The sequence below is a fragment of the Xyrauchen texanus genome, chromosome 18 (genome assembly GCF_025860055.1).
Source record: "Xyrauchen texanus isolate HMW12.3.18 chromosome 18, RBS_HiC_50CHRs, whole genome shotgun sequence".
Taxonomy (NCBI): domain Eukaryota; kingdom Metazoa; phylum Chordata; class Actinopteri; order Cypriniformes; family Catostomidae; genus Xyrauchen; species Xyrauchen texanus.
In genome coordinates this window covers 11,357,508-11,373,906 of record NC_068293.1, presented here as the reverse complement: position 1 = coordinate 11,373,906, position 16,399 = coordinate 11,357,508, and the positions used below count along the sequence as shown (strand labels likewise).

The window sequence follows — 16,399 nt, the reverse complement described above, 5'->3', positions numbered from 1 at the left end:
CTACCACTTCCTGAATAATTTGTCTGCATGTGCTTCACACAAGGGGTTGCACGGTAGACCGGTGGCTATGGTAGTATACAGAATTTTTTATACGGTAGTACAGTTAATATGGTAGTACCATACGCTATATTGTATGTGCGGTAGTGAATTTGTTTTTCACTAAAACATTAATTTAATGCAATAACAATAAAAACATAGGCTGTGTCTCATTTGGAATGCGGCGTCCTCCGCATTTGTTGGCCGCATACGTCATCAAGGCTTGTATAATTTTTATTTATTTTGTTTTTTATCTATTGTCACTGCCTTTTATGCATATGCACTTACATTTATACAATTGTTAACCTTTTTATGCATTCCCAATAAAAAATACAAATAAAATATAAGTTAAGCGTGACAGTCTTGATGATGTATGCGTCCGACAAATGTGACTTCGGAGGACGCATCCTTCCAAATGAGACACAGCCATAGTCTTTTGAGTGGTGTCCCCTTCACGCAGTGCCCTTTAAGAGTGTAAAATCCTGTTTAGAATGTGCCCCTTGTATGGTATAGTTTATTTTTAATGAGTGGTTTTCCCATGCTTTAATGCATGTTCATTTGGCAGTCGTGTCTCCTAAAGGATAATATGTATTTAAGTAAAACTTTGGAGAGCGAGAAGCTTTTTACACAACACAATTCACTTAGAGCGATTTAGAATTATTTGGGGTTTTGGAGACAGGGAAAACCCATCTACCATGAATGTCTACAGAGATTTCAAGCCAAAGGGGGAAACACCAGCAACCTAATTAATCACCTTCAGACACATTCCACTGCCTCTGCAGAATACACACAAGTTAGTGGCACTTTATTTAACATCAAATGTTTTTTTTTACATTTACAAATTTACCGTTTCACTGAAAAACTGAATGTTGCACTCGATTATTTTTTTTTCCCATTACAAATACATGGTGGTGAGAAATTTGCAAAGTTCACACTTATGATTAGATCGAGTCCCTGAGGTGATCAAACCGGTGTGTGTGTGTGTAATATGCATTCGTGCTGCTGTTTACCAGGAGGCCGGGTCTGAAGCGGTAATAATAACGAAACTGCTGCTCAAAACTGTCTTTTCAACGTTACAATATATTTATTTTTATGTTACCAACGTTCAAATAATTATAGCAATTTGAGCCTTCTCCCTGTTATCCATAAGTTATTTTCACCACTTCCTGAGCAACAAGTTGAATTTCTAAGAACCACCTTTTCTATGACAAACTGTGTTAAGAATAACACACTGTCATGTGGTATCATGATACTTTAGCTGGTATAGTATCACAAGATATGATTATGTTATCATGACAGGACCCTACTTCACACTGCTGTCCTTCCCATGGCCACACAACACCTTATCCCCCCCGCCCCCCATTTCTTGGAAGACATTTGTTACACTGATTTTTCAGGTGAGTGGTGAAATACCTTTAACAAAGGAAGCACAAAGTTAATAATAAGTTAAATAAAATAATAAAAAACTGAGTGCTAACCATACACACACAGAGAGAGAGAGACACCAAAAAAGGAGTGGCAATTAGAAACTATAAAGAAAATCTGCAGCAGAGATCCACTGCATGACAATAGATCAAGATATCAAGTCATCATAGGCGAAATTTATAGAAACCAGAAAATAAAGTCACACCGAAGTAGCTGAATCATCAGCTAATAAAACAAATCAAGTCACCAACATCAGTGCATGCACGGATCAACAGAATGGCCAAACAATTCACATACCATAGTTTGTATGACTACACATTATTCTCCCAATTACGATATAGGCCAATATAATCCTGAGTTACAGCATCAACAATAGCATACAAGTCATATAATTGCACAAGCATTTTTAATTTGCTAATTCTGCAGCGTTTTGTCGTTAAACGCACTTATAAAGTCATCCGACAGTCAATTAATTTGTATGAAGTGGACATTAGCACATGAAAACAAAACTGGAACTTGAGCTGAAGAGACTCGCGCGCAAGTACGCACTTCTCTGAGCGCGCGAGAAGCCTCACGCGCGTCTAACTGGATTCCTCACGTCAGAACTGTCGACATTACAAATAGAAAACGTTATAACATTAGCATTTTTCACTGAACTTACCTTAGCTTTGCTCTTTCCTATGCTCAAAGAGACTGTCAGTAGAAAAAGAGTGCCACACGAAAGCTGCATCTTCACACCTGTGAAAAATGTCCAAAAGGACAAGCTGATGAATGATTCTGCTCGTTTTAAGCAATAATTGTTTCTATTCAACTCGAGCCTTAAGCTATACGTTTGTCTGCATCTTTGCTCTAAACGTTATGTGCCCGTTGTTGAAAGTAATGTCTTGTAGAAGAGCCCACCACACCCCCTGACATGACCGCGACCACCCATCAATACGCACCAACACAACCCTGTTTAGAAAAAACATATCATTCGCATTTCAGCATTGTTAGAGGAAGTTTAAATCTGAAGATCGCCAATTTCCTTCAAAAACAGCTTCGGCGGAGTGGATTTTAGGTGGGACAACTACTTTTCTAAAGCGTGAACGCATCACGATTTAGCGCGTGCAACTGAAGTGATCTGAGGTAAACTTCCTTCACTTTACCTTCAATAACGGACAATATATAACTTATTATCACACATATTCTGCTAGAATGTTAGGTATTATCATTGAAAGTGTTCAGAAAACAATCAAATCGATTATTTATTGTTATTTGACACATTGGAAAGTGACTGGAATATCAACTGGATACCTGTCAATATATCAGGACATTTAATACTGTAAATGTGCAATGATTTTAAACAGTGAGAACTAACTTAAGTCCACCTGTAACTTTCAGATCAATGAGCATGCTTTAACAAGACACAGGCATAGACAGAGGGAGAGAGTTAATCTGTTTGTCAGCTCACATGGAGGGTGAGAAACATCTACAGTACTGGAACACATTGAGGTAAAGTCAGTTGTTCATCTGTTTTCAGTAAACACGTGTTTTCCTTACATACATAATAATTCACTTTTTTCTCGCATTGCAGTTGTTTGCTATTGTGCATATCGGTCCTTATCCTTACGACAGATGTTAACGCAGTAAGTTTGCTTTAAACTAAATTTATGGACAAAAAAGTTTGTGGACATAAATTAATTGGGTATGATGAGCAAAGTGCTGATTGTGATATCAATGATGCAACAATGAAAACAACCCAAAATGTTCAACTGAGCCCCTCAATCAAGTGGGAGTGTACTTGTTTGAATTTCAAGTTCCTCATGTATGATTCCCAAATGTTTTAACTCTTGACAGTTAACAATAATAATGTTCCTTTAGTTAAAAACATGATTTGAAAGCCAAGTTGTTCCTAATTCTTATAAGGCTGAAATGTAACTTTCACAGTGGGAAAGTTCCAAACAATTAGCATTGGTTGTTAGTGTTAATAAAACGAACTCATTCCCCACAGTGAGGGATTAGACGCAAACTTAAACTGGCCTGAAGTTAATGAGGAAAATGTGTTCAGAGCATGTGAGAGGTGATGTTTTAATACCCACAAACTGACACTTAATGGTAAAGATTAGCCTACATGTGCGTTTGTATGAAAACAAGAATAACAGGGTTTCCAACACAGTTTGTTAAAGAATTAGTTTACCCAAAAATGAAAATATTCTCTCATCATTTACTCATTTTCATGCCATCCCAGATGTGTATGACTTTCTTTTTTCTGTAGAACACAAATTAAGATTTTTAGAAGAGTATTTCAGCTCTGTAGGTCAACACAATGCAAGTGAATGGTGACCAGAACTTTGAAGCTCCAAAAAGGCAGCATGAAAGTAATCCATATGACTCCAGTGGTTTAATCAAAGTGTTCTGAAGTGATTCAGTCAGTTGTGGGTAAGAACAGAACAAAATGTAACCAATTTTTCCTATAAATCTTGACATCAAGTCCCCTGGGCAATAATGATTTCAAGCTTGTTTACACTTCCTAGCACCATCCAGTGGTCTTCGCATGCATCAAGCAATAGAAGTGTAATCAAGCTTGAAATCATTACGTAATGAACATGGCAAGAGGCCATGATGGTAAGATGTACAGTGAAAAATTTGCTACTTTTTGGTCTGTTCTCACCCAAAACCAATTGGATCCCCTCAGAAGACTTGGATTAAACCACTGGATGTCACGGCGAAAAAATGATGGATCCAAAGGCAGAGATGACAGAAATAACAGTCTTTAATGAAGATATAACAAACAAAGGCAGTATCTCGTTAATGCACAGAGTACTGGATGGAATAACTTAAAGAGAAGAGCAGACTCCTGTCACGAAGAGAAGACAGATCAGGACTCCCTTGGAGCAGACTTGATGACAGGAGTAGAAGTCTCAGTCAGGGAGAGAGAACCGAACAGGTTCACATGCAGCAGCAACAGCAGGGCACGGATAATACTTCGAAGCAAGACTGATCCAGAAAAACAGGACAAGACAGGGTAAGCACTAAACTGTACAGACATGAAGGTAGTAGAAGAGGTTACGTGTGACATGCAACAATAATCCGACAAAGAATCTACCAGAACAAACACCAGATAAAGGGTGCGCACTAAGGGAAAAGTAGAAACAGGTGTCAAAGCAAATCAGCGCGAGCGCTGATTGCAGTGACTAACAGGTGCGGGTAGAGAGAGAGGCCTGTAGAACGAAGCAGAAGAGAGAAAGAGTGTGTGTGTGGGTGTGTGTCTGCGTGCGTGCGACTGTGTGCGAGAATCAAAAAGGAAGAAAAACCTGACTCATGACAGTACCCCTCCCTCAACGAGTGCCTCTAGGTGCTCGAGGAAGGAGCCTGATGGGACCGGTAGAAGTAATCAATCAGCGAGCGGTCCAGGATGTCCTGGGCTGGAATCCACCACCTCTCCTCAGGACCATACCCCTCCCAGTCCACCAAAAACTGGTGACCACGCCCCCGAGGGCGAACGTCGAGGAGCCTGCGGACTCTGTAGATAGAGGCCCCCTCGTCGATGGGAGGAGGGGGAAGAGGGGGGCGGGCGGGCGCACGAATAACGGGTTTAATGCAAGAGACATGAAAGACCGGATGGACGCGACGCATCTGACCGGACAGTCTAAGCTTAACAGCGACTGGACTAATAACCTTTGCAATAGTAAAGGGCCCAATAAAACGGGGCATGAGCTTACGAGACGTCTCTTGAATAGGTAAATTGCGGGTGGATAACCACACCTTCTGACCGCAGACATATCTGGGAGGTCTAACTTTGCGGCGATTGGCGGCTCGACGTGTACGTTCCCTAGTTTGACATAAGGCAGATCTCACCCTCCTCCAAGTACGTTTACACCTCTGAATGAACGTTTCGACAGACGGAACAGAGGCCTGAGACTCCTGCGAAGAGAAAACAGGCGGTTGGTAACCGAGGCAACCCTCAAACGGAGATAATCCAGTAGCGGACGATGGAAGAGAATTATGGGCATATTCGGCCCAGGGTAACTGATCGCACCATGACATGGGATTCTGAGAGGTGAGGCTACGCAACATGCGACCAAGAATCTGATTGGTCCTTTCGGCTTGCCCATTGGTCTGTGGATGGAATCCTGACGACAGACTGGGGGAAGCCCCTATCTGGCGACAGAACTCCCTCCAGAACTGAGAGGTGAATTGAGGGCCTCTGTCAGACACAATGTCCGAAGGAAGACCATGATCTTGAATACGTGATCCACCATAATCTGGGCGGTCTCCTGAGCCGACGGTAATTTAGGGAGCGGAATAAAATGCGCAGCCTTGGAGAAACGGTCCACGACGGTGAGAATGACCGTATTACCAGCCGAAAGAGGAAGCCCGGTAACAAAATCCAACGCGATATGAGACCAGGGACGCGAAGGAACGGGAAGAGGTCTGAGATGACCCGCCGGAGGGTTGTTACTAGACTTAGTCTGGGCGCAGATAGAACAAGCAGCAACAAAACGCCGAATATCGCGCTCACGAGTGGGCCCCCAAAATCTCCGACGGATAACCGCTAGCGTTCCTCTTACCCCGGGGTGCGCGACTAATTTAGAAGAATGCCCCCAGCGAAGAACCGTCGAACGAACGGCCTCGGGTACATACAAAGTTCCCTCAGGAGCGCGGGGTGGTGTAGTAGTGTGCGAAAGAGCACGCTTAACCGCTTGTTCCACTCCCCAGACGGCTGCCCAGACCACACAGCGCTGAGGTAAAACCATCTCGTCGGTCGAGGCGCCCTCAGACGAGTCGAACTGTCGAGAAAGAGCGTCTGGTTTGAGGTTCTTGGAACCGGGTCTAAAGGAAATAGAAAAATCAAAGCGATCGAAAAATAAAGCCCAGCGGGCCTGACGAGCGTTAAGACGTCTAGCAGAGCGAATGTACTCCAGATTGCGATGATCCGTCCAGACAATGAATTGTACACTGGCTCCTTCAAGCCAGTGTCGCCACTCACCAAGCGCCAGACGGATCGCCAGGAGTTCTCGGTTACCAACGTCGTAGTTGCGCTCTGCGGGCGAAAGACGGTGGGAGTAAAATGCGCACGGATGAACCTTGTCATCCTGGGAAGAGCGTTGCGACAGGACAGCTCCTACCCCAATGTCGGAGGCATCGACCTCAACGATAAACTGACGTTCGGGATCAGGAGTGATCAGGATGGGCGCGGAGGTAAAGAGCCTCCTTAGACGGTCATACGCATCCTGAGCCTCCTCTGACCAAGCAAACCTGGTCCTGGACGAGGTGAGAGCGGTAAAGGGAGCGGCAACCTGGCTAAAGTGTCGAATACAGCGCCGGTAAAAATTTGCAAACCCCAGAAATCGTTGGAGCGAGACTCGAGAATCAGGACCAGCCCAATCGAGAACTGCTCGAACCTTGTCAGGGTCCATACTAATCCCCTCCACTGAAACAACCGAACCGAGAAAAGTAACCGATTGGGCGTGAAACGCGCATTTCTCAGATTTAACAAAAAGGTGATTCTCTAATAAACACTGCAGGACACGGCGAACGTGTTGAACGTGTACCTGGAGAGATGGTGAGAAAATTAAGATGTCATCCAGGTAAACGAAAACAAAAACGTTTAGCATGTCTCTCAAGACATCGTTGACTAAGGCTTGAAAAACAGCGGGAGCGTTGACCAGACCGAAAGGTAAAACCCGATATTCAAAGTGCCCGACAGGAGTGTTGAGCAGCGTCTTCCACTCGTCTCCCTCCTTGATACGCACCAAATGGTAAGAGTTGCGCAAGTCTAACTTTGTAAATATCTTTCGCCCTGTAGGATCTCAAAAGCAGGCGACATAAGAGGCAAGGGATAACGGTTCTTGACTGTTATGTCGTTCAGCCCTCGATAGTCGATACAAGGATGCAAAGACCCATCCTCCTTCTTTACAAAGAAAAACCCAGCACCGGGCGGAGACGAAGAAGGAACAATGATCCCGCGTCGAGGGACTCTGTGAGATATTTCTCCAAAGCCTCTCGTTCGGTAGCCGAAAGAGAGTACAGTCTACAGCGAGGGCATGGTGTCAGGTAGGAGTTCGATAGAGCAGTCGATGCCGGACGGTGGGGCGGTAAAGAAACCGCCGGGAGCGACTGAAACCGCCCACAGATCATGGTACTCCTCCGGGACTCCAGACAAATCCTCAGGCTCTTCCTGAAACACAGAAACAGAAGACACGGGAGAGACCGCAGATACCAGACAATCTACATGACAAGATAAATTCCATGAATGAATAGACCCCTTAACCCAGTCAATCTGAGGATTATGTAGAACAAGCCAGGGATGTCCTAAAACAACGGGGGTAAAGGGAGATTGAAAAACATAAAAAGAAATTGTCTCTTGATGATTGCCGGAAACAATGAGACTAACCGGACTGGTGACGTGACGAACTGACGTGCGTTCTCTGCCATCCAGGGCAAAGACAGAGGCAGTCTCCATCAAATCGACCAAGGGAATCTTGTGTTCACGAGCCCACTTCTCATCGATAAAATTGCCCTCAGCACCTGAGTCGATGAAAGCAAGACCAGTCGCAGAGAACCCAGCCCGACGGATAACAGTGGAGATCGTAGTTCGAGACCTGGGTGATGAGGAGATGACAGAAGCGCTCACCAGTACTCCTCCGTCTACTGGCGAGCCTTGGCTTTTAAACTGCAGGATGAAACAAAGTGACCAGCCGTACCACAGTAGAGACAGAGACGGTTAATTATTCGCCGCTGTCGTTCCTCCGAAGAGATGCGCACGCTCCCAACCTGCATGGGCTCAACATCAGGTTGGTTCTGAACGGGAACAGCAGCAGAAGAAAAATTATCACCTGATGTGGAAATTGGAGAACGAGCTCGTCGCCTCTGCTCGAAACACTTGTCCAGGCGAATGGCCAGATCGATGAGCTGATCGAGCTGAGTCGGCGACCCCCGTGCGTAAATCTCCTCCTTAAGGTCTAAATTCAACCCTTCAAGAAAGCGAGTGATTAGTGCAGGCTCATTCCACTCACTAGTAGTTGCTAGTGTACGGAACTCAATAGCGAAGTCGGCCACAGATCTTCTGCCCTGACGTAGAACAACAAGAAGACGTGAAGCTTCACTGCCGAAGACGGATCTATCGAAGACCTTAATCATCTCATCCTTAAAAGACCCGTATTTGCTACAGCATGCCGATTGTGCCTCCCAGACCGACGTTCCCCACTCGCGGCGCCGCGTCCGTGAGAGAGAGAACATATGCAACGCTGAGCCCGATCCTCCGCGATACGTCTGAGGCTGAAGAGAAAAAACAATCTCACATTGAATGAGAAAGGCTCTGCACTCAGTAGGCTCACCAGCATAACAGGATGGATTGTTGATTCGCGGCTCTGGGGGCAGCTGTCGGTTGTGAGATAAGGAAGATTCCTGGTGAAGTAAACGAGCAGATAAGTCAGACACTTGAGCTGTAAGACTCCTCACGGCCTGATGAGCGGCGGCCAACTCCTCCTCGTGTCTGCCGAGCATAGTCCCCTGGATCTGGACCGCTGCCCGGACGGGCTTCTCATCTGCTGGATCCATGTGAGTGGTCGGATTATTCTGTCACGGCGAAAAAATGATGGATCCAAAGGCAGAGATGACAGAAATAACAGTCTTTAATGAAGATATAACAAACAAAGGCAGTATCTCGTTAATGCACAGAGTACTGGATGGAGTAACTTAAAGAGAAGAGCAGACTCCTGTCACGAAGAGAAGACAGATCAGGACTCCCTTGGAGCAGACTTGATGACAGGAGTAGATGTCTCAGTCAGGGAGAGAGAACCGAGCAGGTTCACATGCAGCAGCAACAGCAGGGCACGGATAATACTTCGAAGCAAGACTGATCCAGAAAAACAGGACAAGACAGGGTAAGCACTAAACTGTACAGACATGAAGGTAGTAGAAGAGGTTACGTGTGACATGCAACAATAATCCGACAAAGAATCTACCAGAACAAACACCAGATAAAGGGTGCGCACTAAGGGAAAAGTAGAAACAGGTGTCAAAGCAAATCAGCGCGAGCGCTGATTGCAGTGACTAACAGGTGCGGGTAGAGAGAGAGGCCTGTAGAACGAAGCAGAAGAGAGAAAGAGTGTGTGTGTGGGTGTGTGTCTGCGTGCGTGCGACTGTGTGCGAGAATTAAAAAGGAAGAAAAACCTGACTCATGACACTGGAGTCATTTGTATTACTTGTATGCTGCTTTTACGTGATTTTTTGATTTTCAAAGTTCTGGTCACCATTCACTTGCATTGTGAGGACCTACAGAGCTGAATATATACTTCTAAAAAAATCTCCATTTGTATTTTACAGAAGAAAGTAAGTCATACACGTGTACCATGGCATTAGGGTTAGTAAATGATGGGAGAATATTTTCATTTTTGTTTTGTTTTTTCTTTAAGGAACCCTCATGTGTTTATTTTCATGCAGATCAATACTTTTCAAATATACTTGAAGGAGCAATCAAGTGTTTGTATGAAACTTTGCAGGGTAATCTGCATTGCATTTTAGGGGGCTTTCACACTTGGTTCGACTGCCTGTTCCGAACCCGAGTTCGATTGCTCCCCCCTCCCCCCTGCCCCCGATGGACTGTGTTCACATTATATATTTGTATCCGAACCGCGGTACGCTTGCGTCATGAAGCTGCAGCTGGTGCGTAATCGTGTTGCTTGATAACCGTGAAATGAAAAGGCGTCAAAATTCAATGAATAGACTTGCTTTCGGTTCACATTTGTTCTTCTTTTTTTAACCTTTGGTTTTGTTTTGAACATCAAGATACAGAAACACACTTGCGTCTGTCTGCGCAAAAATACTGAAATCGTTGAAAAGACAGCGGGCTGTCAGCCGAAGACAATTTTTGTGAAGGCAAGCAGAAATCATCTCTCTGCTTGCAGTGCGTGTGCGTCAATCCCGCTTTTAGTCAAGGTAAGTGTATACACACACGCGCACGCGCATCGCGACGCATCGCAAGTAAACCCTTTCCGCTCATTTTGAAAGTGACGTGTGTGAGACTGACGACCACATTATACGTCATCAATAGCGGTTCACTTCCGTGGTTTGGTTAGATTGCGTTCATATCAGCAGCGAACCGTACTGGAGTTCACATGAACCGTACCCCAGACCACCTTTTTAAGTGGACCCGAGTGCGGTTCGAGGTGCGCACCGAGTTCGGAAGACAGCGTTCACATCATCCAAAGCGAACCGAACTCTGGCGTCATTCGAACTGGGGTGCGCACCAAAAGTGCTAGTGTGAAAGCCCCTTAAATTCCTAGTGGTTACAAATTATCCTGAATGGGAGAGTGATCATGTTGGTATCATCATGCCTAGAGTTACACTCCAACAGGTTATTGAATGATTGTTTTTATCATGTTTGCACAGATTAATAGCTGCCATTAGACAGAATAGTAGAAGCTCAACCAATGCCTCCATACGTGTTATGACGTGTGTGTGTGTGTGTGGAACCCTTCTTACAGTTTGATGATTATTTCAACATGAGAACATCTTTCTTTTCCTGATGCACATGCTGATATGTGTTTCTAGCCACCACCCATCACCAGCAGCTAACACAGCAGGTTCACAGCTTTAACCTCATTCTTTTAGTGCTAGATGTATCTGTGGTATGCGTCCTTTATAGTGAAAAGCAAGAACAGCTTCATAGACTATATTACTTACTGTAATATGGACATTTTCTAATGTCATTTTGACTATCCCATAAATCCACTGGAATGGCAGGGAAAATGCCAAATCTGCTTGGCAGTATAATGTCATATTGAAAAGAGTATCTGCATAGTGTCAATAGTTCAATAGTTTCAGTTTAGCCCATTACAATAGAGTGCACTGATACAAATGTCCACTTTAACTAGAAAGTGCCATTGATAGCAGCTCAAGGGCAACAGCTGAAAAATGACAATTTGCCCCAAAGACATCTTGAGGTTTTCTTTCAGAAAAAGCTTATTTCACTCTTGTGCATGGTTTAATAATGACCTTTTCCCTAGGCTTATTTTTTAACAACATGTAAAGGTGAAACTGTAGTTAACAGAAAGTAATGAGATGTTATGACGTGTGGGCAGCCATGGGAATAGAGACAGCATGGAAAACTAGATAGGTACATTTCCTGAAGAAAATGTGAGTGGTGCTTGCCGTGGCAAAACTCGTCAAATAGCCTGCTTGAAAAGAACAGAAATTGTGGTCATAAATAAATCAACCCAGAAGTCTGTATAATTTTGTGGTGCAGAAATATGTGATTTGTTACTAGGTTGCTAGGGTAAGCCCATGTGGTTGCTATGCAGTTAGCAAGGTAATACAATACATGGCTCCTTTCCATCCTGAGTGAAATAAGTCAACCCAAAAATCTGTACTGTTTTCTGGTGCAGAGATATGTGATTTGTTACTCGGTTGCTAGGGTAACCCCATGTGGTTGCTAGGCAGTTACCATAGTGATACTAATCAAGTGTCCTTGCCATCCTGATTGAAATAAGTCAACCAGGAAGTCTCTATGTTTTTGTGATGCAGAGATATGTGATTTGTTACTCGGTTGCTAGGGTAAGCCCATCTGGTTGCTAGGCAGTTACCATAGTGATACTAATGAAGTGTCCTTTCCATCCTGATTGAAATAAGTCAACCCGGAAGTCTCTACGTTTTTCTGATGCAGAGATATGTGATTTGTTACTCGGTTGCTAGGGTAACCCCACCTGGTTGCTAGGCAGTTACCATAGTGATACTAATCAAGTGTCCTTGCCATCCAGATTGAAATAAATCAACCCAGAAGTCTCTCTGATTTTCTGGTGCAGAGATATAGTTACTGCTAAACGGTTGCTAGGGTACTCTGTGTAGTTGCTAGGGAGTGGCTTGGCAGCTGCCAATCATGAATCTCCAAAGGCTGCTTGTCAGTATGAATGATATAAACCAACTCCCATGCCTCTGTGACATTCAGAATGGAAGATATCCCTCTATGGATTTTGGTTGTTAAGGTGCTTGACAATGGTTGCTAGGGAGGGGCTAGGAAGTGTTGATTTGATGCATGATTGGCTGTTTGCTGTCCCGAGTCAAACGAGACCACCCTTGTGTTTCTATGACACTTCTATCCGGAGATATCCCTTTGATCTGTTTCAATAGAAGTGTATGGGACTTGTTGCTAAGGTGCTGTTAATGGTTGCTAGGGCGTGGCTTGATAGCTTCACAATGATCCTGAGAGACTGATTGGTCGTCTGAGTAAAATGAGCCCACCCCTCGTCTCTATGACACTGTGATCCAGAGCTATGTTCAATACAAAACCCTATGCCTTTTCATTTCATGGGCCGTCCTACACCATTATAAGTCAATTGGGGCATTTTTGGGCAGCTCCTGGCCCCCAGGGGTGCAACTTTTACCCCATATTGAGGTATGCTCTTACAGAGCCTGCCAGCCTCTTCAAATGTGGCAAATCACACGTTTCTACTGAAATCCTCGCTTGGAGCTGTGACGCGTCAAAGTTTGTCTCAATGTTAAGTCTATGGGATTTTTCGGCCGCTTTTTTGCCCCTGGGGCAAATACCGCACTCCGATCGCTTATAAAAGTCATAGCACACGTGTCCTCAATAGGTCGTTCGATTTGACACCTCATTCGGTGGGTCTACGCCAAACGGTGCGGGACCGAGTTAGGTGCCGAAGTTTTGTTAAGAGATATAAAAATAAAAATAAAAATAAAAACTAGATGGGTACATTTCCTGAAGAAAATGTGAGTGGTGCTTGCCGTGGCAAAAGTCGTGAAATAGCATGCTTGAAAAGAACAAAAATTATGGTCATAAATAAATCAACCCAGAAGTCTCTACGTTTTTCTGATGCAGAGATATGTGATTTGTTACTCGGTTGCTAGGGTAAACCCATCTGGTTGCTAGGCAGTTACCATAGTGATAGTAATGAAGTCTCCTTGCCATCCTTATTGAAATAAGTCAACCCGGAAGTCTGTACTATTTTCTGGTGCAGAGATATGTGATTTGTTACTCGGTTGCTAGGGTAACCCCATGTGGTTGCTAGGCAGTTACCATAGTGATACTTATCAAGTCTCCTTGCTATCCAGAGTAAAATCAGTCAACCAGGAAGTCTCTACGATGTTCTGATCCAGAGATATGTGATTTGTTATTTGGTTGCTAGGGTAACCCCTCCTTGTTGCTAGGAAGTTACCATAGTGATACTTATGAAGTGTCCTTGCCATCCTGAGTGAAATAAACCAACCCAGAAGTCTCTACGTTTTTCTGATGCAGAGATATGTGATTTGTTAATTGGTTGCTAGGGTAACCCCATCTGGTTGCTAGGCAGTTACCATATTGATACTAATGAAGTGTTCTTGCCATCCTGGTTGAAATAAATCAACCCGAAGTCTGTACTTTTTCTGGTGCCGAGATCTGTGATTTGTTTCTCGGTTGCTAGGGTAACCCCATCTGGTTGCTAGGCAGTTACCATAGTGATAGTAATCAAGTGTCCTTGCGATCCTGAGTGAAATAAATCAACCCGAAGTCAGTACTATTTTCTGGTGCAGAGATATGTGATTTGTTACTCGGTTGCTAGGGTAACCCCATCTGGTTGCTAGGCAGTTACCATAGTGATAGTAATCAAGTGTCCTTGCCATCCTGATTGAAATAAGTCAACCCAGAAGTATGTACGCTTTTCTGATGCAGAGATATGTGATTTGTTACTCGGTTGCTAGGGTAACCCCATGTGGTTGCTAGGCAGTTACCATATTGATACTAATGAAGTGTCCTTGCCATCCTGGTTGAAATAAATCAACCTGGAAGTCTGTACTCTTTCTGGTGCCGAGATATGTGATGTGTTTCTCGGTTGCTAGGGTAACCCCATCTGGTTGCTAGGCAGTTACCATAGTGATAGTAATCAAGTGTCCTTGCCATCCTGAGTGAAATAAATCAACCCGAAGTCAGTACTATTTTGTGGTGCAGAGATATGTGATTTGTTACTCGGTTGCTAGGGTAACCCCATCTGGTTGCTAGGCAGTAATCATAGTGATAGTAATCAAGTGTCCTTGCCATCCTGATTGAAATAAGTCAACCCGAAGTCTCTACGCTTTTCTGATGCAGAGATATGTGATTTGTTATTTGGTTGCTAGGGTAACCCCATCTGGTTGCTAGGCAGTTACCATAGTGATAGTAATCAAGTGTCCTTGCCATCCTGATTGAAATAAGTCAACCCAGAAGTATCTACGCTTTTCTGATGCAGAGATATGTGATTTGTTACTCGGTTGCTAGGGTAACCCCATGTGGTTGCTAGGCAGTTACCATATTGATACTAATGAAGTGTCCTTGCCATCCTGGTTGAAATAAATCAACCTGGAAGTCTGTACTCTTTCTGGTGCCGAGATATGTGATGTGTTTCTCGGTTGCTAGGGTAACCCCATCTGGTTGCTAGGCAGTTACCATAGTGATAGTAATCAGTGTCCTTGCCATCCTGAGTGAAATAAATCAACCCGAAGTCAGTACTATTTTCTGGTGCAGAGATATGTGATTTGTTACTCGGTTGCTAGGGTAACCCCATGTGGTTGCTAGGCAGTAATCATAGTGATAGTAATCAAGTGTCCTTGCCATCCTGATTGAAATAAGTCAACCCGAAGTCTCTACGCTTTTCTGATGCAGAGATATGTGATTTGTTACTCGGTTGCTAGGGTAACCCCATCTGGTTGCTAGGCAGTTACCATAGTGATAGTAATGAAGTGTCCTTGCCATCCTGGAGTGAAATAAATCAACCCGAAGTCAGTACTATTTTCTGGTGCAGAGATATGTGATTTGTTACTCGGTTGCTAGGGTAACCCCATCTGGTTGCTAGGCAGTAATCATAGTGATAGTAATCAAGTGTCCTTGCCATCCTGATTGAAATAAGTCAACCCGAAGTCTCTACGCTTTTCTGATGCAGAGATATGTGATTTGTTACTCGGTTGCTAGGGTAACCCCATCTGGTTGCTAGGCAGTTACCTTAGTGATACTAATGAAGTGTCCTTGCCATCCTGATTGAAATAAATCAACCCAGAAGTTTCTCTGATTTTCTGGTGCAGAGATATAGTTACTGCTAAAGGGTTGCTAGGGTACTCTGTTTAGTTGCTAGGAGTGGCTTGGCAGCTGCCAATCATTAATCTCCAACGGCTGCTTGTCAGTATGAATGATATAAACCAACTCCCATGCCTCTGTGACATTCAGAATGGAAGATATCCTCTATGGATTTTGGTTGCTAAGGTGCTCTGACAATGGTTGCTAGGGAGGGGCTAGGAAGTGTTGAGGTGATTCATGATTGGCTGTTTGCTGCCCCGAGTGAAACGAGACCACCCTTGTGTTTCTATGAAACTTCTATCCGAGATATCCCTTTGATGTCTTTCATTAGAAGTGTATGGGACTTGTTGCTAAGGTGCTCTAAATTGTTGCTAGGGCGTGGCTTGATAGATTCAAAATGATCCTGAGATACTGATTGGTCGTCTGAGTAAAATGAGCCCGCCCCATTGTCTCTATGACACTGTGATCCAGAGCTATGTTGAATACAAATCCCAATGCCATTTCATTTCATGGGCCGTCCTAGACCATTGTAAGTCAATTGGGGCATTTTTGGGCAGCTCCTGCCCCTCAGGGTGCAACTTTTACCCCATTTTGAGGTATGCTCTTACAGAGCCTGCCAGCCTCTTCAAATGTGGCAAATCACACGCTTCTGCTAAATCCTCGCCGAGCTGTGACGCCACAAAGTTTGTCGCAATGTTAAGTCTATGGGATTTTTCGTCGCTTTTTTGCCCCTGGGGCAATTACCGCACTCCGATCGCTTATAAAAGTCATAGCACACGTGTCCTCAATAGGTCGCTTCGATTTGACACCTCATTCGTGGGTCTACGCCAAACGGTGCGGGACGAAGTTAGGTGCCGAAGTTTTGTACGGAGATAGAATAATAAAAAGTATAAAAATAAAAATAAGTATGTG

At 44.1% G+C, this 16,399-nt stretch overlaps 2 protein-coding genes across 2 annotated transcripts in view; one reads left to right on the top strand and one right to left on the bottom strand.

Annotated features, from left to right (window-relative positions):
- The window catches only part of LOC127658570 (collagen alpha-1(IV) chain-like), a 96,445-nt gene extending 94,113 nt beyond the window's left edge, over positions 1-2,332 (bottom strand). The window contains exon 1 of the mRNA XM_052147929.1: positions 2,123-2,332. Within this exon, the coding sequence (XP_052003889.1) occupies positions 2,123-2,191 (69 nt within the window). The 5' untranslated portion in view covers positions 2,192-2,332. The remainder of the gene's footprint in view (positions 1-2,122) is intronic.
- Positions 2,333-2,426: 94 nt separating this feature from the next.
- LOC127658568 (collagen alpha-2(IV) chain-like) overlaps positions 2,427-16,399 on the top strand; it is a 165,951-nt gene continuing 151,978 nt past the window's right edge. The window contains exons 1-3 of the mRNA XM_052147928.1: positions 2,427-2,586; positions 2,842-2,952; positions 3,035-3,086. Of these exons, the coding sequence (XP_052003888.1) occupies positions 2,912-2,952; positions 3,035-3,086 (93 nt within the window). The 5' untranslated portion in view covers positions 2,427-2,586; positions 2,842-2,911. The remainder of the gene's footprint in view (positions 2,587-2,841; positions 2,953-3,034; positions 3,087-16,399) is intronic.